Source organism: Ceratotherium simum, chromosome 2 (genome assembly GCF_057802395.1).
Source record: "Ceratotherium simum simum isolate JZ-2026a chromosome 2, ASM5780239v1, whole genome shotgun sequence".
In the NCBI taxonomy this organism is placed as follows: Eukaryota; Metazoa; Chordata; class Mammalia; order Perissodactyla; family Rhinocerotidae; genus Ceratotherium; species Ceratotherium simum.
The window spans coordinates 87,071,765-87,094,344 of NC_141901.1; the positions used below are offsets into that span (position 1 = coordinate 87,071,765).

The 22,580-nt window shown below is 38.1% G+C and overlaps 1 protein-coding gene across 2 annotated transcripts in view; it reads left to right on the forward strand.

Moving 5' to 3' along the window:
* The window catches only part of SLC44A5 (solute carrier family 44 member 5), a 137,174-nt gene that overhangs the window by 49,286 nt on the left and 65,308 nt on the right, over positions 1–22,580 (forward strand). For both annotated transcript variants that reach the window (XM_087448899.1, XM_087448904.1), the window contains exon 3: positions 5,634–5,707. In XM_087448899.1, coding sequence (XP_087305025.1) covers positions 5,634–5,707 — 74 coding nt within the window. The remainder of the gene's footprint in view (positions 1–5,633; positions 5,708–22,580) is intronic.

Genomic DNA, 22,580 nt, shown 5'->3' on the forward strand with positions numbered 1-22,580 from the left:
CTGCCTATGATGCACTAGCCTGTCAGTTAGAGGTGTGCCTTACTAATCATTCATGGGACGTAGATTGCTATATGTCTGTAGCATGCAAGGCTCTGTGCTACATGTTGCCACGGAGGACTTTATGGTCTAGATCAGAGGTCAGCAAACTTTTTCTATAAAGGTCCAGGTAGTAAATATTTTAGGCTTTGTGGGCTAGATGGTTTCTATTGCAACTACTCAACTCAGCCGTGTAGCGCAAAAGTAGCCGTAGACAATACATGCATGAATGAGTATGGCTATTTTCCAAAAATCTTTATTTATGGACACTGAAATTTGAATTTTTTATCATTCATATGTCACAAAATATTCTTCTTCTTTTGGTTTTTTTAAACCTTTTAGAAATGTAAAAACCATTTTTAGCTCCCAAGCTGTGCAAAAACAGGCAGCAGGCCAGATTTGGCTCATGGGCTGTGGTTTGCCACCCATTTGGTCTATGTTATTATAGATGGAAGATTGCCTTAAAGATGTACAAACAAAATTTCTGTAAGTCTGTATAGATGAGAGGGATCTCTTAAAGTCAGAAACTTCATGAAGGAGGTGCCATTTAAACTGATTTGAAGGATGAGATTTTAATTTTAATTTTTAAATTTTACTTCTTTACATTCACATTCACTTATTTGTTACCAATATTAAGCTTATTCATGGCAAAATTTTAAATTCAAATAACATATGACATTGAACAGATTACACTTTTTCATTCTGTGTGTATTTTTTTAATTGCGATAAGAACACTTAACATGAGATCTACCCTCTTAACAAATTTTTAAGTGTCCAGTGTTGTTAAATATAGACACAATGTTGTACTCAGATCTCTAGAACTTATTCATCTTGCATAAGTGAAACTTATATCTTGTTGAACAGCAGCTCCCCATTTGCTCTTCCCCCCATCCCCTGGCAACTGTCCTTCTACTTTCTGTTTCTATGAGTTTGACTATTTTAGATATCTCATATAAGCGGAATCATGCAGTATTTGTCCTTCTGTGATTGGCTTATTTCACTTAGCATAATGTCCTCCAGGCTTATCCACGTTGTCACATCCAAAAGAATTGAAATCAGGATCTCAAACAGATATCTGCACACCCATGTTCCTTGTGGCATTATTCACAATTGCCAAGATATGGAAATAATCAAAATGTCCATTGCCAAATGAATGGATTTATTTATTTATTTATTTATTTATTTATTTTATTTTTTATATCCAGGCTTTCATTTATTAGGAGATAAATTGATACAGTCACATGCAGTGGGTGGTTGATGAAGAGCTGCTGTTGTTATCAGGCTATTTCAATGACTCAAGTTTTCTCTGCTGATATATTCATATACGGGGATCTTATATAGGCTTGCCAAGTTAAAATAAGTCCGCTAGGACACGGGAAAAAGTGAACTTAAAATATATTGAAACAGACAGTCATATTGTAAGTTAGCATTTGTTAATGAAGAAACGAATTAACTCCTAAAAAGTGATCATGGATGGATTTTTTTAAATGTGGTATATACATACAATGGAATATTATTCAACCCTAAAAATAAAGGAATCCTACCATATGAAGAATGGAGTTTTAGTAGACGGGGTGAAGATCCACACTGGGGCACTTTTGAGAGTAGCCATTGTTAATGGCTACTCCAGGACGGTAGGTGTAAACGCTGGCTGTTCTCTGCAAATTGGGACAAATATGGTTATCCCAGGAGGGGAGGGTCTATAAGGGCCATGAGCAGAGAGCGCTGAGTGTGGTCAGGGAGAGTGCATGGTGTATTCAATGTATAAAAAAGTCAGTGTGCTTGGTCAAAGCACATAGTGCTTTTATCTCCCAGGCATAGTGGGAGATAAAGCTAGAAAGATAGTCTGGGGCTTGAACTAGGATTGACCCTGTAGGTTCTTAAACATAAAGCTAAGACATTTGGAAATTGTTTAATAGGTGGTGGAGAGGCACTGCAATTTTTTAAACAATAGAGTGACATCATCACGTATCTGTGATATCAGTGATGTGCAGAGTGAATTGGATCAGGCAGAGACTACCTGTAGTGGCCCAATTAAGAGACCATAGCAACAGTTTGAAGAGGATAAAAGAACCTGGACGGAGTCCAGGCAACAGGAATAGAAAGGAAGGGTTGGATGAAAGACATATCAGGGAGAAGCAGTTAAGAGAAATTGTCAATTGAATGTAAAAGATAAGCTAAGAAAAAGGGAAAGCTGAAGGAAACTCCCAAGATTTTAGGTCGAGGTGACTATAGGCATACTGTATTTGTGGGTTAGGGAGAAAAGGGAAAGGGAAATCTGCAAATGCTTATACAGTGGGGATCCTATTCTTATTGTAATTTGGAAAAATAGATATAAGGTAGCAATGGTACTTCTGTAGTTTAACTTTTGAAAATACTTTTACGCCAGGGCAGCTCAATCTGAATAAAATTTTGAATAACTTTCTGATAAATGTGAGTATGAGCAGCTTATTTTGATAAAGTTGGACTTTGATTTGGAGGGAGGGTGAGGGAGAGGGTATGTGTCTCTATAACTATACTTTCTGTCTTCTTCTTGAGACCCAGTGGGATGCAACCCATATTAAGCTTAGTATAATGGTTCTTAGTGCTTGCTATGAAAGTAAAAATGAACCCACCTGTGGAAAAGGTACAGCATGACAGGCCTCTAGCTAGAGTATGATTCAGAATGATTGTCAGCCATGAGCTAGTATCACCCAGTTACCTCAATAGCTGTCTTGAGAGTCTTAAAAACTATCCATATTAAATCCTTGGTTTTTAAAAATCACTCATTTCCTACAGAACACTTAAGAATGCCCTGAAATCAAAAGAAAGAAACAATGATAATGTGCTACGACTTCTAAAAACTTGAGTTAAGCTTCTGCTATGTTCCTGACTCACAAAACGGTGCCCAAGCTGTATTTTATATTTTGTTCAAATTCGATTTTCCAAAGATTTTCTAAGTAGTAATTTTTTTTTCTGGAGAGAATATATCTGAGGAAAGGGAGAGAAACAGATGATGAATTAATGGAAAAAATGGCAGGTAATTGTAATTACCTGAAAGTACACACACACACACATACACACAAGCACACAAACACATACACATCTATTTTTAAAAAGAAATTTCTAAAATAACAAAGGGAATCAAATCGCAACAGGAACAAATTCAGAAATATGAATGTTTTATCTAGAAAAACTTTCCTGCTTTTTTTTTGACCATTTATAGTAAGTCATGGTTATTCATGAGGTAAAAAACTTTACGTACGATTAACCACTCTTGAATTTTCCATTCATAATTATCAGTTCATTCAACATTCTTCCGTGTTTAGATAAGAAACAAATAACCAGTCTGGCCATGGGGTCTGGTCTGCTATTTTCCTAAAACAGTGCACCAGAAGAGCAGAGCAGACGTGAACACATTAGCCTTCCTGGTCCCAGAGCAGAATCCCCAAACACTTCAAGGTGTGGATTATTGAGAATGCCATCCCACTGTGGCGAGAGACCGCTGGGCGAACAGTTGGGTGGGCACAGAGCAGACCTGGTGCTGTAGCGTGTCCTCGGCGCCAAAAAGAGAAGTCGTAGTGTGAAACCCCACATGGAACCAAAACTCCAGCTGACGCCCATTCATCAGTGCCAGTAGCCAAGGAGGACGGGTTTTACTTTTTAAAAATTTCCTTCTAGGCTCTGCGTCTTTGCTTGTGCCCTGTCCTTTAAAAAGGGTGTTTCTTTCATTCATCTTCCGAGTATGTTTACCTCTCCCTGTGCTTACTACATAACATTATGCATATGTAACACTATCATACTACGTAGCAGCAGGTCATTATGAACACGCCCCACACTATGTATTACATATAATGTAAATATCTAGACAGAAACATATTATAGATATATAATTACAGGACACGGGCCAACATGGCTGGGCTTCTGATCATGTCCTCTCTCCCTCTTCTTGGTAGTTATGATTACACACGAGGGCTTTGACAACTTCAAGATTTCTAATTAAAGCACACCAGTGTTTTAGTTTTCTCTCCTTTCATTCCTTACCTTGCAGGCATTTGTTATTAGGTATCGCGCTATTTAACAACCGTTCTGACAGGATGAGAACCTGATCTTAAGGAGAATGTGTCAGAATACACGTGAACCTAATCCTCTCCTCACCCCCAAGCAGGTTTTTGCTTTCAATAGTTGTTAACCAAAGAATACTGGAGCGCCGGTTTCCTCTCTTTTTATCATTATTCTCATAATTCTTAAATCGAAATGAAATGTAAATTGCTGGGTTGAAGTTGTATTTAAACAAATGACAGTTTGTTTCTGGATTGACCATGATTAACTTTTTCTATGAAAGCTCCGTTTCCAATTGTGAGGTTGAGTCATAGGGATGTGTGTGGAGTTTTAGATACGACTAATTTGAGTCTTTACAGAAAAGTGTCATCATATTAGAATAACTACTAAATGAAAAAGGTTAGGCATTGGACACCTAGATTTGTTTGTCTCTGTAACCACCTCTCTCATGGACCTTAAATAAGTCAACTCACCTTACTACCCCTAAAAACCTAAAGGTGTTCTTCGGAGACTCACAATGTTACATCAGTGAAAGCAGTAAAGGTATATAGCAGGGCTTTATCAACGTGTTACCATGTCTGTTACTGTACAATTATTATTCATTATTATTGCTACTACCACCACTAAAAATAGTGCATAACTTCAACCTGCCTATTCTAAAAGATTAGAACATATCCATACACTCTCAAGAATGAGAAGTTTTTGCTATGAAAATTCTCATGTGCAACTTTTTAATCCTGACAATAGGTTGATCTTTTTCTTTACTAATAGATTCTTCATTAAGTTTCAAATAGAGAATGGTTGTATTGTTTCTCACTTTCAAGACATAGCTTTGGCCTTCCAGACCACTTATTAGCTGAACAAGATAATTGGGAATAGGAAATACTTTATTTGAAAGCCTTGAGTATCCCTGCTGGATCCTGGCTTGATTTCTGATCCTTAGCAAATCACTGAGTCTCTACGAGCCAACTTTTCTTTAAATCTGACAATGTCTAGCTTAAGGAACAGCTGGAAAAATTACAGTTTTGAGCCATTTCATTTTTTAATACATTATATACATGGTTGTTAGAATAGGTGCAACTTTACTCCACATAGAAAGTTTACGTAGTCAATCTTTTATTTAATAATAGTACACTTAAAATGTGTATGTGGAAAGATAATGGAGAAAGGGAGGAATGGAAAATGGCTACTTTTTTTACTATATCGTGTATTGGGGAGGCATGAAGAGGAAAATCATAAAATCAAATAAATTATAATTTCAAATAAAAAGTAGTTACTTGATGTTGGTGTTCTCTAATCTCTGAAAACATCTTACAAATAAAGAACCAAAACAGAATAAATACTAAGAATTCTGAGGGAGCTTCTTCAATCAGCTCTGACCACTCCTTGCTGAAGTCTCTGATTGCAGAAATACATCTGATCTACCTTTCAGAATTATTGGATATAAAATGGCATATCACTATTATTATTATTTTTTTCTCCCTTCCTATATTTTGTGCAGTAGACAAGAAGTCATTTTGGACCTCTTTTAATTCTTTATTCCTTTTTGTCTTTAGGAGTTGTACAGATGTTCTGTGCTGCATAATCTTCATACTGTTCATTATTGGCTACATTCTTTTAGGACTTATGGGTGAGTAAATACAGGTATAGACGATATTTAACATTTGTTAATGGAATAACTGAGTCAAAGTCACATTTTTAACATTGATCATTTTCTTCCAAAAGCCTTCTTGTTATTGATTATTGTCTTTTCTGGAGGGAATGTGCCTCACCAGGATTCATTGGGTAGCAAACACAGTGAAAAATAAACACAAAGTAGATTATTCAAAGGCAAGCCCAAATTACTTAAGTAAATACAATTATAAAGAAGGAAGAAAAAAGCTTATGGTTTCTTTCTAATCATTTTTATTTTTGAAATTCTATTAAGCAGCTAATTATGTTCATGTAACTATTTACTAATATGAACTAGGGCCTAGATCAGTTTAGGTAATATATAAATTTTTCTTCTTATAAACAAATTAAAAAGAAGGAAAATTACTAAGAACTGCACCAGCTAATTCTTTGATATGTAAGAAGTCTTATTTTGTCTACTAGAAAGAGATATCCTATTGTTTGTTGTTAGGTTAAAGATCTTTCTGTGAAAGTGAAAATGAAGAGGACAAACATAGAAATTCTTTATTTGGATTTTTTACAAACTACTAAAAGAACTGGTGTGAATATTTTCCATGAAAAGGTTTTACAATTGCATGTGTATGTACCACATTTTTCCCCAGGCACTTAAGTCCTGTCCCTTAGATGTTGACTTAGGAAACTTTAATACATCCTTATTAGGGTGGGTGCTATAAAAGTCAGATAATAGCTTCTAGTACCAATAATTAGTGGCCTGGAGTTAATATGGATAGAATGTATTGGCAGAAAGAAGGCTGTGCCTATCTAGGGAACAATGGAAAATACTCTTCCCTGTTCTTCACTTTTGTCTCCCAATAAGAGAAATACTTTGAGAACAGCAATTGAAATTAATTCCAAAAGATCATCTCAGTAATACCATGCAAAAAGTACACAGAATTGAAGAATTCAAAGAAGTAAGTCAGGACGATAGGGATAGGGAGAAGAATAAAGGAACATAAACCATAAAACTGAGTAATGTATTCTAAGGCTTTCAGAAGATTCCTTTGGTATTTCTTCAAAGTATTTTAACTTCTAAACATTAATGTACTTGCAGCACAATACACAATCTGTAAATTGAATATTACAATAAAATGAATTTTCTTATTATACGACTAATAGAATTTTAGCTTCTCTAACTTTGGGACACATCTTTCTTGTCTATGTAATATTTTTTGTTCGTTTTTACTTTTTGTCATTGAATTGAAATTTGTTTCATAAGAGAAGATTTGGAGTCAAGCCGATCTAGTATTTCCTCAGATTATTTGGTGGACTTGGGCTGGTTCTTAACCTCAGTTTTCTATCTGTAAAATATTGAAACACTACCTACTTTGCAGGGCTGTTGTGAGAAGTAAATGAAATAATATCCAGCTGCACCAATAATGCTGCATAATACAGGCACATCTCGCATATATTGAGGGTTCAGTTCCAGACCACTGCAATAAAGCAAATATCACAATAAAGTGAGTTACAGGGATTTTTTGGTTTCCCAGTGCATATAAAAGTTATGTTTACACTATACTGTAGTCTATTAAGTGTGCAATAGCATTATGTCTAAAAAAATAAGTTACAAACCTTGATTAAAAAATACTTTATTGGGGCCAGCCTGGTGGCGTAGTGTTAAGTTGGCACGCTCTGCTTCAGCAGCCCAGGGATCATGGGTTCGGATCCTGGACGTGGACTTACACACCACTCATCAAGCCATTCTTTGGCAGTGTACACATACAGAAAAATAGAGAAAGATTGGCACAAGTGTTAGCTCAGGGACAATCTTCCTCACAAAAAGAGGAAAAAAAAAATCTTTATTGCTAAAAAATGCTAACCATCATCTGAGCTTTCAGTGAGTCATAATCTTTTTGCTGGTGGAGGGTCTTGCCTAGATGTTGATGGTGGCTGACTGATCCGGGTGGTGGTTGCTGAAGGTTTGGGCAGCTATAGCAATTTCCTAAAATAAGACAACAATGGAGTTTGCTGCATTGATTGATTCTTCCTCTCGTGAATGATTTCTCTGTAGTATGCAAGGCTGTTTGATAGCATTTTACCCGTAGTATAACTTATTTCAAAATCAGAGTCAGTCCTCTCAAACCCTGCCACTGCTTTGTCAACTAAGTTTATGTAATATTCTAAATCCTTTGTTATTATCTCAACAGTCTCCACAGCATCTTCACCAGGAGTAGATTCCATCTCAAGAAATTGCTTTCTTTGCTCATCCATAAGAAGCAACTCCTCATCCGTTAGTTTTATCATGAGATTGCAGCAATTCAGTCACATCTTCAGGCTCCACTTCTAATTCTAGTTCTCTTGCTATTTCCACAACATCTGTGATTACTTCCTCCACTGAAGTCTTGAACCCCTCCAAGTCATCCATGAAGGTTGGAATCAACTTCTTCCAAACTCCTGTTAATGTTGATATTTTGACCTCTTGTCATGAATCACAAATGTTCTTAATGGCATCTAGAATGGTGAATCCTTTCCAGAAGATTTTCAATTTATTTTGCCCGGATTCATCAGAGGAATTGCTATCTATGGCAGCTATAGCCTCACAAAATGTATTTCTTAAATAATAAGACTTGAAAGTTGAAATCATTCCTTGATCCATGAGCTGCAGAATGGATGATATTTTAGCAGGCATGAAAACAATGTTAATTTCATTGTACATCTCCATCGGAGCTCTTGGGTGACCAGGTGCATTGTCAATAAGCAGTAATATTTTAAAAGGAATCTTTTTTTCTGAGCAGTAGGTCTCAACAGTGGGCTTAAAGTATTCAGTAAACCATGTGGTAAACAGATGTGCTGTCATCCAGGCTTTGTGGTTCCATTTATAGAGCACAGGCAGAATAGATTTAGCATAATTCTTGAGGGCCCTAGGATTTTCAGAATGGTAAATGATCATTGGCTTCCACTTAAGGTTACCAGCTGCATTAGCCCCTAATAAGAGAGTCAGTCTGTCCTTTGAAGCTTTGAAGCCAGACATTGACTTCTCCTCTCTAGCTATGAAAGTCCTAGATGGCATATTCTTCCAACAGAAGGCTGTTTTGTCTACATTGAAATCCTGTTGTTTAGTGTAGCCATCTTCATTAACGATCTTAGCTAGATCTTCTGAATAACTTGCTGCTGCTTCTACATTAGCACTTGCTGCTTCACCTTGTACTTTTATGTTATGAAGATGGCTTCTTTCCTTACATCTCATGAACCAACCTCTGCTAGCTTCAAACTTGTCTTCTGCAGCTTCCTCACCTCTCTCAACCTTCATAAAATTGAAGAGAGTTAGGGTCTTGCTCTGGATTAGGCTTTGGCTTAAGGGAATGTTGTGGCTGGTTTGATCTTCTGTCCAGACCACTAAAACTTTGTCCATACCAGCAATAATGCTGTTTTGCTTTGTTATCATTCATGTGTTCACTGGTGTAGCACTTTTAATTTCCCTCAAGAACTTTTCCTTTACATTCACAACTTGGCTGTTTGGTGCAAGTAGCCTAGCTTTCGGCGTATCTTGGCTTTTTATTTATTTATTTATTTGTGTGTGTGTGTGTGTGTGTGTGTGTGTGTGTGTGTGTGGAAGATCAGCCCTGAGCTAACATCCGTGCCCATCCTCCTCCACTTTATGTGGGACGCCGCCACATCATGGCCTGACAAGTGGTGTGTCGGTGTGTGCCCGGGATCTGAACCCAGGCTGCCAGCAGCAGAACGCACGCACTTAACTGCTATGCCATGGGGCCAGCCCCCTATCTTAGCTTTTAACATGCCTTCCTCACTAAGTTTAATCATTTCTAGCTTTTGGTTTAAAGTGAGAGATGTGTGACTCTTCCTTTCACTTGAACACTTAGAGGCCATTGTAGGGTTATTAATTGGCCTAATTTCAATATTGTTGTGTCTCAGAGAATAGAGAGCCCAGAGAAGAGGGAGAGAGATGAGAGAATGGCTGGTCAGTGGAGCAGTCAGAACACACACAACATTTGTTGATTAAGTTTGCAGTCTAATAAGTGCAAAGTTCATAGTGCCCCAAAACAATTACAATAGTAACATCAAGATCACTGATTACAGATCACCATAGCAAATATAATAATAATGAAAAAGGTTCATGGGCTAGCCCCGGTGGCCTAGTGGTTAAGTTCAGCATGCTCTGCTTTGGCGGCCTAGGTTTGGTTCCCGGGCACGGACCCACACCACTCATCTGTCAGTGGCCATGCTGTGGTGGCGGCTCACACACACAAAAAAGAGGAAGACTGGCAACGGATGTTAGCTCAGGGCAAATCTTCCTCAACAACAACAACAAAAAGTTTGAACTTTTGTGAGAATTACCAAAACATGACACAGAGACACGAAGTGAGCAAATGCTGTTTGAAAAATGGCGCTGGTAGACCTGCTCGATGAGGGTTGCCACAAACCTTCAATTTGTAAAAAACACATTATCTGCAAAGAACAATAAAACAAAGTGCAGTAAAATGAGGTGTGCCTGTAGTACTAGGCAATATTTCACTTGCTACCATTGTATAATCTAGTTGCTCTGAATTTTAATAAATTGTTTTTAAATGTAATTTACTATATTGTTTCTATGGCAGCCCATAATTTTGGTTATTAAAGTTTAAATGCACGCAGGAACTTCATAAGGATCTCATACTGTGCCCGGAATCTTTCCATTAGGAGGCCGTATGGCATACCTGAATAAGCCTCTCCTTTGTATCTCAGAACCAGTCTGTTGTAATCCACAGAAAAATGCCTTCTGTCCTTACATAGAGCTGGGAGAGCCACTGCCACTCTCTCCTGTCGACACAGCAGAGGGAAGGGGTGGGAATGCACACCATCATTCCCTGTGGAGCAAGATGAGAAATTCGCCTTTTTGTTTAAGATCTCCAGATTCAGTTTGTTAATGCCTTAACTCACATTAGGAAATTGGAGGATAAATGTTCCTCAGTGAAAAAGTGTGTTTAATATTTAATTAAGTTAGTGATTCCCCCAAATTAATCCTGATGCCACTAGCTAAAAAGAGTCATTCACAAAATTTACTAAATATATATATATACACAGTTTCCACATCCCTGAACTACAAATAGCATAACTAGCCTGTTTCTAAGATAAATTTAACTCATCAGTTATGTCCAATGTGGGACTAAAAAAAGAATGAAAGAACACAATTGGCAGAGGTTACTAGGAGTGTGAAGAATTTTTTAACATGAAAGAGTATATACCTTCACCTGAGGAAAGATGGTGCTAAGTCAGTTTCGCTGATGTGTTATAAGTAGTGTGGCGTCTTTTGCCGTGTCAATCAGGACCCTCTTAGGCTTATCTTTCGTCCATGTTCTGTTCATAAGAAGCATTACCATGAAAGCCCCATATTTCTTTCAATTTCTGCTGAGAAGAAGCTGTTCTTTGCATTTTATGTGGTACATGGCCAGTAGGGTAACAGGCAGATGTAACAAAGGCACTTGACAATCGACTGATGAAAAGCAGAACCTCCATTCAAGTGGGTGAAGTGGAGTCGGGGTAGAAGGTAATCAAATCTCCTTGAAAGATCAAAGTAACATTTATGATAATTACCCTCTTTTGTTCTACTTTACTGATGGTTGCTATTCAATTATTGTACTAACTAGAAAAAAGAATAGGAATATTTATTATGCAAATTATTCTTTGCTATCTTTGTGCTAAGATTATGTATACAATAATAGCACAATTTTAACATTCAATAAATTCTTATTTCTTTTTCATTTCAAATAGATTTTAGTTGAGTGAATTAGTTTATTATTGTATTTACATAGGAAGCACTTGGAGTTAGAGTCCAAAGTTTGTTTTTGGTTTTGTTTTTTAATCTTCCTCAGGAATAATTATCCCTATTAGTTGAGAAGATAGGAAGTTAACAAGAAAGTAAATTAATGCAAACAAACCCAGAACTCTGTCACCATGCTGTGAGAAGCCCAGGGCACATGGAGAAGCCACGTGTAGGATCAACAGGCTCCACCAAGCTCTCAGGGATAGATCATGTCTACTATTAGCCCAGTGGGTTTTCAGATGTTGAAGCCCCAGTCAACATCTTTTAGTGCATGAGAGATCCCCAGGGACCCAGCTGAGCCTTTCCCACACTTCTGACTCCCCAAATCATGAGCAAAATAAAATGGTGTATCGAGCCAGTGGGTTTGGTTGTGCAACAATACATAAGCAGAACAAAATCTAGTACCTGGTAGTGGGTTGCTGGTTTAACAAAACCATAAACATGGGCATTGGTTTTGTGACCAGATGGTGTTCAGAAGTCCCATGGATTTTTGAGGAGGCTGTCAGTGAGAGTTTGAAGAAAAGTAAGGGAAATGCAATTGGAAGCAGGAGGGAAGGGCACCTTGCTATGTAGTGGTGAAGTTTGGCAACACTGTTGCCAATGGTGATGTGGGAATTAGGAAACATATCTAATGAATTCAATGATCTAGCTAAAGGACATCATCCGTAGGAGAGGAGCCCACCCTGAAGAGCCTCATCCACACCCGGCCTTGGCTTAGCTGATGAGATCCAGGCCTTGAGCCTAAGCCTGATGCAATAATTGGATGAGGCTTCTGGGGATCTTAGAAGAGGATAAGTGTATTTGATTGTTGAGGGAATGTAAAAAAATTGTGGCCAGAGGCTGGACTATGATAGTTATAATGTATGGCTGCAAATTACTTGCCATTCCTCCCATTGAAAGGTGGAGTCTGTGTCCCTTCTCCTTGAATTTGGTGAGGCTAGGGATTGCTTACCCAATAGAGAAATGAACCAAGACAAAGCAGACCAGTAAAGGGCCTTGACACATAATTTATAGATTAGTGCAAAGGATTAGAGGAAGGCCATCGTAGGTGAACTGGGAACTTTCAGTAGGACTGAAAGTACCAAGGACTAAGTACAGAAAAGAGGAGATTTACATAGTTCAGTCTTAAATCCTCCATGGAGTGAGGTATAGAATAAGCAAGATAGGTAAATTAGCAATAAAATATGGTCAAAATTCACTCCATCATTTCTAGTATTAGAGTGTATGGCCATAGTCTTGGGGTCATAATACAGTCACATATTTACTTTTCCATTCATTGCCTAAGGAAATCTAGCTTAGTATTCTCTTCCCTAACCGGAACTCTTCCAAAATGCCAGGAAGGGGGCAATTTTATTTCCCGTTTCTAAGTGGCGAGAGACTGTATAGTGTACTGGAACTCTGACGTTTGGTTGGTGCCATTTGGTACCATTTCTTAGTCAATTCCTCATCTGATTCCTTCCATGACTGTAGTGGTTTCCCACACTAGGATCAAGACCATAGCTTTTTAAATCTTTATGCAATGTTCAGCCATTGCTCCCCAAAGCGTGGCTAGTGTCAGAATGCAGCCCCTACTCTTAGGCTCCGCTATTAATCCTGGGCACCAGCCCAGTCTCTGCCTTCATGGCAGGTTCTCTTTTGGGGTATTTGTATTCCTTTTGGCTTGCAGACCTAGTTCAGCACCAATCTGTTTTATCCTAAGTGAAATCTCAGGGAGAAAAGTTTGAGTTCTTGTCCTTTCCTTCTCTTAAAGCAAATTAGTCTTCCCCATCCCAAGGGAGACGTGGAAAGGAAAAATCATATTGTCTTAACTGAGAAGTCACTCAAGTGACCTTTTGAAGAACAAAGATAATTCCAAGATGACTTTTTGATTTTGTCTATACAGAGAAGCAGTGAACAGTTCCTCTTACTAATAAATAAATATAATTTTAAAAAATTGAGTTATGCCTCACCAAGAATCCTGTTGTTGTAGTTTGTGAGCTTGGTGGTATGACCCTAATATTCATGGTAAGGGGAAACTGATGATGGAGAATGACCGTGACAGAAAGTCCCACCGTGCTTTCAGTCCACTTCAGAACGGAGCCTACCTGTCAGATCACAGCTTGGAAACACTGTTTTTAGCAAAGTAAAATCATTTCTTCCAATAAAAAAGTAAGAAATTTAAAGAACTCTAGTTTCATTATTTTTTAAATTGTTCTAGTAATCTTTTATTAATGAAAAATGTATTATATAGATAACCAGAACCAGTGTTAAATGTCCTTTTGCGTTCTTTACAAATATAAAAACATTTACAGATTCAACTACATACCTATGCTTCCTTTTGTTTTGGAGGTCTTCATTTTAAAAAGACAGCACTTCATTTTGACCATTACCTGAACAGATTTCTTTAGTGTTGAGTGAGATTTTTACTGTTTGTTGCATTTTGCTGAAGGCACGCATTCCAGATGATTTCAAGTGCAATATTGTTAGCATGAGAAAGACTGATTCGTGCCCAAGGACGCCACCCTAAACTCACCGTTGGGTGGAAGAGGCCACCTTTGAAATGATAAACAACATTTTTCTTATCTAGGCAACTGGATACAGAGCTGCTTCCAAAAATGTTTCTCCAGCAGCAATGTCATCAACACAGATTTTCAAATTCGGTATCATGTGTCCTATTATCTGCTTCATTGCATTTGTAAATTGCTTGTGTTAAAAAGCCATAAGCGCAATTTGGCAGGCCTGTTCCTCACATATTAAAACAGTTAAAATATACCTTTAAGGGATACAAAATAATGATTTGAAATCCAATATTCCCAACCAGCCAGTGTTTAGAGAATGCCTTAGCTGCCCCAAACAGATTTGCAGTTAATTTTTAAGTGTCAGTGCAAGCATTTGGTCTAATCACATTTTCTCCTTGACAGAGGGCTTTTTAATGGCTGCAACGTGTGACTCAACCCTAAAGCACGACATGAACATGCTTTGCAAATGTTTGAAAATGAGAGATAATACTAGATAATAATACTTGTTCCTGGTACTTCAGGAACATACATTTCCTTGATATGAGTGAAAGGATAATTTGCCTGAATAAGGTTTTCACCCATCTCTTACCAATCTTTGCTCATCTGCTGTGAATTACCCAGATAAGACGTCTTTTACAAATAATTTCTCTTCTCTCTTCTCCTTTTCTCTTACACACGTACACACACACACGGTTCCAGATATGATGGTGAGGCAGTATGTTAGTTTAGAATGAACTACAGGGAGATTGTTTTAGCACAATATGATTGTCCGTGTCAGACATGCGGTACATAGCAGAGGCTCTGTTCAGGTAGGTCCTTCTCTCCCTATTCAGATTTTCCTTGAAAAAGTCAAGGTCACCACAGATTCAGTTTCCCCCGTCTTGGTGTTTACTTGCTTAATTGTGGTCCTATAATTGGCAATACCCCCTTGCTTTATATGAAGGAAGAGCTCTCACCATTCCTAAAAACTGATGCAATTTATTACATCTGAAAATGCAACATGTAATATTCGTTATTAATACCTACTAGTAAATACACCTTTTTTGAAAGATCCATGAAATCCTTTGAGGTCTTCCTGGCCAAAAAAAGCCCAAAGAATGAGATACTGTCTGAAATAATTTTATTTACTCTATAGTACAAGCACTAACTGAAAGAAAAAACCAAATCTGTATTAATAGGTATGGATTATCATAAAGAGTGTGCTCCTCTCTTTAGTGCATGCATAACAGAGGCTACTTTTGCAACTAATCACTGAGTGTACACATTGATACTGCAGTGAAGTGAACACACACTCAGTCTCACAGGGGCAAGACTGCAGCTCGCAGATTATTCAGGAATTTTGCTTGCATAGAATACCTGCTTCTCACTAACTGCCCTGGTGCTGTTCCCTGACACTCCGCTTTAAGCCCATATCTGGGTTGAATTGGGGGATGTGGAGGGGAAGGAGGGAGAGAAAAGCATTAGGAAAGTATCATGGGGTTCTGGTCTGCCCCCTCTCTCAGGCACTTTCATTGCTTAAAGAATCCTCATTCATCTTCTTTATTAAATAAAAGGCCGTATAGTGTGGTGGTTAAGAGCACAGGCTTTAGAATTAAACTGCCTGGGTTATGTTGGTGAATAAAACCAGATGACAAAGTCACACAGCAATCAAGACCAGTCTGGATCAATCATCTTTTTCCCTTAATTTTCTCATTGTTTTAGAAATAACTTTAAAAGACCATTTTGAGTGAAGCTGATAGAGTATATCTATCTATGCATCCCTCTCTTTGTACCATATATTGCTCCTTTGTAGTGCTTGTCAGAATTGAAATTTCACATTTGTTTGTGTGATTAGTTCATTAAGATCTATTCCCCCAATAGACTGTAGCTCTGGGAGAGCAAGGACTCTTATACACCCAGTGTCTTGCGTGGTGCTGACAGATGGTAGGCACTCAAAAAATATTTGTAGAATGAAGGAAGAAAAGAATGAATAAATTTCTGTCATTATTTCCAGCTACTTTTTTTACCTAAAAAGAAAAGCCTATCTTCTAACATGAATCCAAACCTTGAACAAGCTGGAAATAGTGGTAAACTATCATCTGTTTAGATTAACCAGAAAAAGAAGTGTATCAAAGTAAAGAAAAACAACAAAGATGTTGTGAAAAGTCTTATTTGGTTTCTTGGTTATTTGGTTGTTTTTCCACTTTCTTTTAATTCTTTGTCTTTTTTTTTTTTCACAAATCTGTTTTAAAAATATGCTTTGTCCCATCTTTTACTTCCTACCCTCACCCCTTCTATTTCACAGACTCTGAAACATAGAATATGCACCTTTCTGCTCTTTTCTTCTACTGTCCTATCAGGCAGTAAATTCTGATGAAAGAGAGTCTGAAAACCTTATCTCTCTGGTTGTTTTTTGTTTGTTTTTAATGAAGTCCTAAATGTCTTGCTGAATATGTCTGAAGTTCCATCGTTGAGTAGACAGGTCACTTGTTCATAATATGGGCTGGGTATTTTTCATTTCCCCCTCCGGATCTCTTCTCTACCTCCTCTTTGCCCTGCTCTGTCCCCTGAGAAGCTGGCGTTTATGATTACATCAACAGGCTCTCTTGTCCTCTGGTTTCCAATTTGGTTTGGTCTGTGGGAGTTATCAACAGTAGATTGGAGGTTTGGAGAATGAGTTCATGGAATTTATTTCTCTGACTCTGTTGCTTTGGGTCACTAAGGTTAGCTACAGCTCTCTACCTAAGGCCCTAAGTCCTGTCAGTCAGCTCTCCCCATTTAGCTTCTCTCTCCAGATTTGGGTAACTCCTTCCTTTGCCCCTTCAGGCTTAAAGGTGAAAATGACTCCTTATTGTTGCTAGCCTCTGAGTTCTGCATCAACTCATCTTTGTTTCCCTTAACTCTGCCCATACCTTTCTAAATATTTCTTTATTAAACTCTCTTCAATTATCCTGTGTGAGTATAACATCTGTTTCCTGCTAGGACCCTGTTGTATTCTAGAAAACAGCAACCCAACCTTGAAAGGCATTGCTTCCTAGGAGGTGCTTTAACTGGATCTTCCATAGGGTATTCTACGGTTCCACAAGGCTGGCTACCTCTGGGTGATTGAGTTGAGTGTTGGTCATCCACTGCTGACAAATTTGTCATATAAGCTTTGTTAGGAGCCTGGGCAGCCTTTGTGAATACAAGTCCCTGCTATCAAAACCTACATACAATCTTCATGCCTATGGTCATGATTACTTTTTCACAAAATCATTGAACAAATACTTTTCCATCTGATTATTGAAAGCAACCTTTACAGAAGGGTCTTTACTAAGCAGCCACATGAGGCACAAATATCTTCATATTCTAGATCCATTTTGAGGTCAGTCCTAGTTATCTCTCAAGCTTTCCCGCCATTTATTGTCTAATATTTTTCTCTTCCCGTCCATGATAATGTGGCCAAATCATCGGCCTCTGGCTATGACTAGATGAACAATTCAGGTCATCTCTTCTTCCAGTGAAAGTAGATAACCAGAAAAATGTCCCCTGATCAATCCCACAGATCCTCCATACCCAGCTGTAAATATGGCTTATTTTTTTTCCTTCTCAGTCAATTGATTGTAGGGACCTTTCCTTGAGCCATATGTGTTAAAGCAGTGATTCAGAAGTCGACACACTATTATTGTGAGCAATCTTCTTATGTAACTTTCTTGTGCCTTCATGACTTTCTCAAGCATTGTATGAATATACCACTTCTACTTAATAGTGGAGTGCTGCTGGGCATAGCCAACTTTAAGCTTGATGGATTAGATAACATCCAGTTCATGATGGGCTTCTCACGTCGTTAGATGATCATCCAGGGTCGAGGAGCTACTTCTTAAGAGAAGAACAGTTATACGCTGAAAGAACATGGATTTTCTCCCAAACCCTGGGGACCTCCAACTGTGATTCTCTAATAGGCATTTGCCACAGGCCCTGTACTGCATCCTACTCTCTGATAGATATTTTAAGCATCATTGAGTCCATTCTGCCATATAGACCTAGTGGCAGACCTGCTTGTATAGTAGCATGGATATCTGAGAAGCATTTTATTTCTCTGGTCCCTACTCAAATCTGTAGCAGCCAATAAGTGCTGTGCCTCTTTATTAATAACAGAGAATGCAAGGTGCAGCAACTTATCCTTTACTTTGGAGGAGATATGACTACTGGACCCCTCCAGTCTTTATTGGAAAACCCTTGTAGTTTTGTGAGATTTTTCTCCCATCCATTAGCACACACATGTCTTTGTAAGGCATCAAGATTACATGCTACCCAATATTCTCCAGATCTTGTCTGCATGATGCCATCAATGTAAGGAATCTCCTGTGGAGTAAGGATATTATCAAAACCGGGCAGACTGAATTGTGGCAAAAAACTAGGAGGTCATATAACCTTGAGGGAAGATCATGAGGATGCAGTACCATCCCTGACAGGTGAAAGTAAATGCCCCTGGTGTTTTCTACTTATTGGGAAAGGGGGAAAGCTTTGTTAGATCAATTGCTGCATCCAAGGTGGCAGAGGCTGCTTTGATTTGTCCTAGTAGAGAGACTACACCTTGAAGAGCAGCTAAAATTGAGATCATGACTTGGTTAAGCCTAAGAGAATCCATTATCATTCTTCAGAAACCATCTTCCCTCTGCAGTGGCCAGTGAGGGTGATTATATATAGTTTCGCTAGGGAGAATGTGTTAATTATGAAATAGTATTATACTAAATATGAATGTGTTCTTCTCTATATCCTCAGAGTCTTTATGTGGCTATCACATAGTAAGGCCCAATAAATGAATGACTAAATGAATAGGAATATGATAATCGACAATTCAGTGTGAATGAATGAATGAATGGGAGTTTGACCATATTCTATTCTGGCACTTTAAGATAAAGCTTTTTATGTTAACTTTCTTTTAAGAATTAAAGTAAATAGATATCAGATACTGTATAATTCTTTAGGCCCTAGAGAATATTTTAAATCAAATTAAGGGCTCCACGTATTAAATCATATAGTGAAGAAACAAAAAATACTAAAATCCTAACAATTGTAGCCATGTGTTTAAAACATAACAAAATAAATCAAACAGAAGAGAGGATTTAACTATTATGAATATTTAGGTTGAAGGAGAGAGAGATGATTTACTGCGTCCTTCAAGCATATAAAAGAATTTAAAAAGCTATATAGTGATTAATCGTCTATTGCTGCGTAGCAAATTACTCCCAAACTTGGCAATATAAAATAACAAAAGTTTCTTATCTCACAGTTTCTGTGGTCAGAAATTGGGAACAACTTAGCGGGGTGGCTCTGGCTCTGAGTGCTTCATGAGGTGGCCTTCAAGGTGTAAGCCCAGGCTGCAGTCTGCTGAAGGCTTGACTCAGGTGGAGGGTCAGCCTTCAAGACTCGCATGGATGTTGGCAGGAAGCCTCAGTTCTCGCTGACTGCTGACCATCATGTGGGCTTTTCTGTAGGCCTGTCTGAGTGTCCTCATGACACATCAGATGGATTCCCCTGGAGCTAGTGATCTAAAAGCGAGAGAGAGCAAAGAGGAAGCTGCGACGCCTTTTATGACCTACTCTTGGAAGTCACCCAGTGTCATTTCTGCTACATTCTATTCATCAGAAGCAAGTTACTAAGTCTGGTTCTCACTCAAAGGATGGGGAATTAAGCATCACTTTTTACAAGAAAAATTTCAAATAATTTATGGATGTATCTGAAAGTCGCCATATATGATGATCAGCTGAATAAAAGTAAACAGGATTAAATTGTAAGAAAGAACTCCGTGATAACATAGCCACAAAAAAGTCTGGGAGAAAAAAAAGACAATGTGAAATCTATATTTTTTGAGATTTTTAAGAGTATGAATAGACATCTAAACCAGTGGCTCTCAATTGGAGCAGAACCACTGCCTAGGGGGTCTTTCAGAAAATTTGAGTTGACTTTTTAGTTGTCACAATGTTTGGGAGGTAATACTGGCACTTAGCGGGAGGGAGCCAGGGAAGAGAGATGTCCGGCAATATCTGGGACAGTTCTGCACAACCAAGAATTGCCCTACTTCCTGCCTAACTTTCTCGTGTCCCACTCATATAATGACAACTTGTTTTTAAATATTTGAATCTAGAACTTCTGTTTTAAAATTACAAATGTTATTTTTGCATGGTTTTAATAACTACCAAGGGACTTTGAACAAAGATTGTACTTTGTTAGAATTTACTAAAAGTTGTTCATTTAGGAAAATTGTATCTTTGACAACACCACTTGTAGTATTTGAGTCTCCTACACAATACACCTGTATCCTCCTGCAATTATAGCTGCTACATTCGGTGATTCTATCTCTAGGTGCCAGCCCCTGACTATTTCACTGTGTCTTCTGGTTTAGTCACATGCGAGTATTTGCGTATTGATATGCATGCTCTTTAATTATAAATTATTTTCTTCTTATTTCTCATTTGCATTACAGTTAGGGCATTTTAGTTTTTTTTTTTTTTTTAAGAAATTGAGTATGTGAATGAGTTATCTCTGAATATTATTTCAAGATCATAAGAGGAGTATTGTAAAATATTTGTTATAAAAAGGATATGTTGGGTATGATGGGGTTGAGAAGGACTGACTTACAACCCTTGATGTTATGGCACTATTAACCACCTTATATGAGAAGCCCTTTACGTTTGTGGGGAAATATTCTGGTATAGATCTGTCCAGAAGAAACCTAATGTGAATCACATAAGTAATTTAAATTTTCTAGTAGCCACATTCAAGGAAGTAAAAAAAACAGGTGAAATTAGTTTTAATAATATATTTTATTTAAGTAACCATAACCAAATACTGTCATTTCAAATATAATAAATATAAAAATTATTAATGAGATATTTACTTTTTCATTGTTGTTCATACTGTGTTTAAAACCTGATGTGTATTTTGCAGTTATAGCACGTCTCAATTCAGATAAGCCACATTCAAGTGCTTGGTACACACTTGTGGCTAGTGGCTACCATGTTGGACAGCACAGTTCTAGCAGTTCCGTGAATAGAGAAATTCCAAGAAAGGGAGTAAAAATGTGAGAAGACCCTTATTTTATTAATGGACAAAATGACTGCTACTGGATATCTCCTTCTTCTCCTCTTTTTTCTGCCATATTCCTCCAGTGGGAGTGCGGGGAGCTGTGGACTTGATGGAGAAGATGCAGAAAACTAGGTACCCTTGACTGAGGTGACTTAGTTGAACTGGCCCTTGCAGCTTTCAGCTCAAAGACTTGATGTTCCAGATCGAACACAGACCATCTGCAGCACAACTTCTGTGCCAGAGGCTGCATGCAGAGGTGCAGCAGCAGTCTAGTAAACACACCACCTGCCACAATTCAAAACTACAGAATCAAGGAGAATTCTTCCCTTGACACTTACGTCTTCTTCTCCCTCTCCTTTGTCCCTGGCATCGGATCCCTCCCAACCAGACAGTCTCCCTCTCATGCCAAGCACAAAGCTCTTCTTTTCAAATGGCAAAGGCTCCAAAATTACGTGTGTCATCTCCTTTCCTACCATATGTGTCTAACATAGTGCTGATCCTCATTTAGCTGATAGCCTTGTTGTTTCCCACTGTTTACAACCTCATTCCTAATCTATCCTTTAGCAGGCAGCATTGCAGCTACTACAGTCTAGTGGGTAAGCTTGGGCCCTAGAGAGCAACACACCTCAGTTCAAGCCCTTTTATACCACTTAACAACTGTGTGATCTTGAGAAGTAAATAAAACTCTGAGCTACAGTTCTCTATAAAATTTAGATGAAAATAATATCTACCGCATTCGTTGTGAGACTCAAATGAAACCATGGATGGAAAACATTTAGCATAGTATTTGACACATTGTAAGCAATTAATAAATTGGAGATCTTATTATTAAACTATTTCCTCAATGTATAATTCCTTCCCTACTGCTGGCCACCTGTCCAAATCCTAGTCATTTTTCAGTCTGTCCCAGGTCCCACCTCTTCTCTAAGCCTTCTACAAATTTTATTCTCTACTTTTCATGTGTTTCTTGAGAACTCTGACATAAACTATACTGGGATTGACTTCTAGTACAGGACACACAGTGGTCATTTAATAAATTCTTTGATTAATTGACTGATGATGAAAAAGGGAAAGAGAACTATAGCAGATGCTGCTGATGCCCCTCCCCACCGTCCTCCATCCTGAATTTGCTTACAGCTGTGGCGGACAGTTTCACCATGCCCACTGACAAGCATGCTCTACATGGTTCCTCAGGAGGTCCCCCGCAGGATGGAGTCACCACTGCCTGCAACAATATCCCACTCATTAACATGCTCTTTATTGGCTTTACTTCTTTCCCTGTCTCACTTTCCTCACTTCCACTTAAGATTCCGAGGATCACCTCCCAAATTAACCTGTCTGCACCAAAATCGTTATCTCAGGGTTTGATTTTGGGGAAACCTAAATGAGACAGGAACTAACATTACCAAGTCTGGATTGTATGTTAAGCGCCACATCAGGCATTCTACTTTTTGTCTTCTTTCATGTTCTCAACATTCTTATGGGGCTGGGCATTGTACCCATTTTATAGTAACAAACTAGAAAGC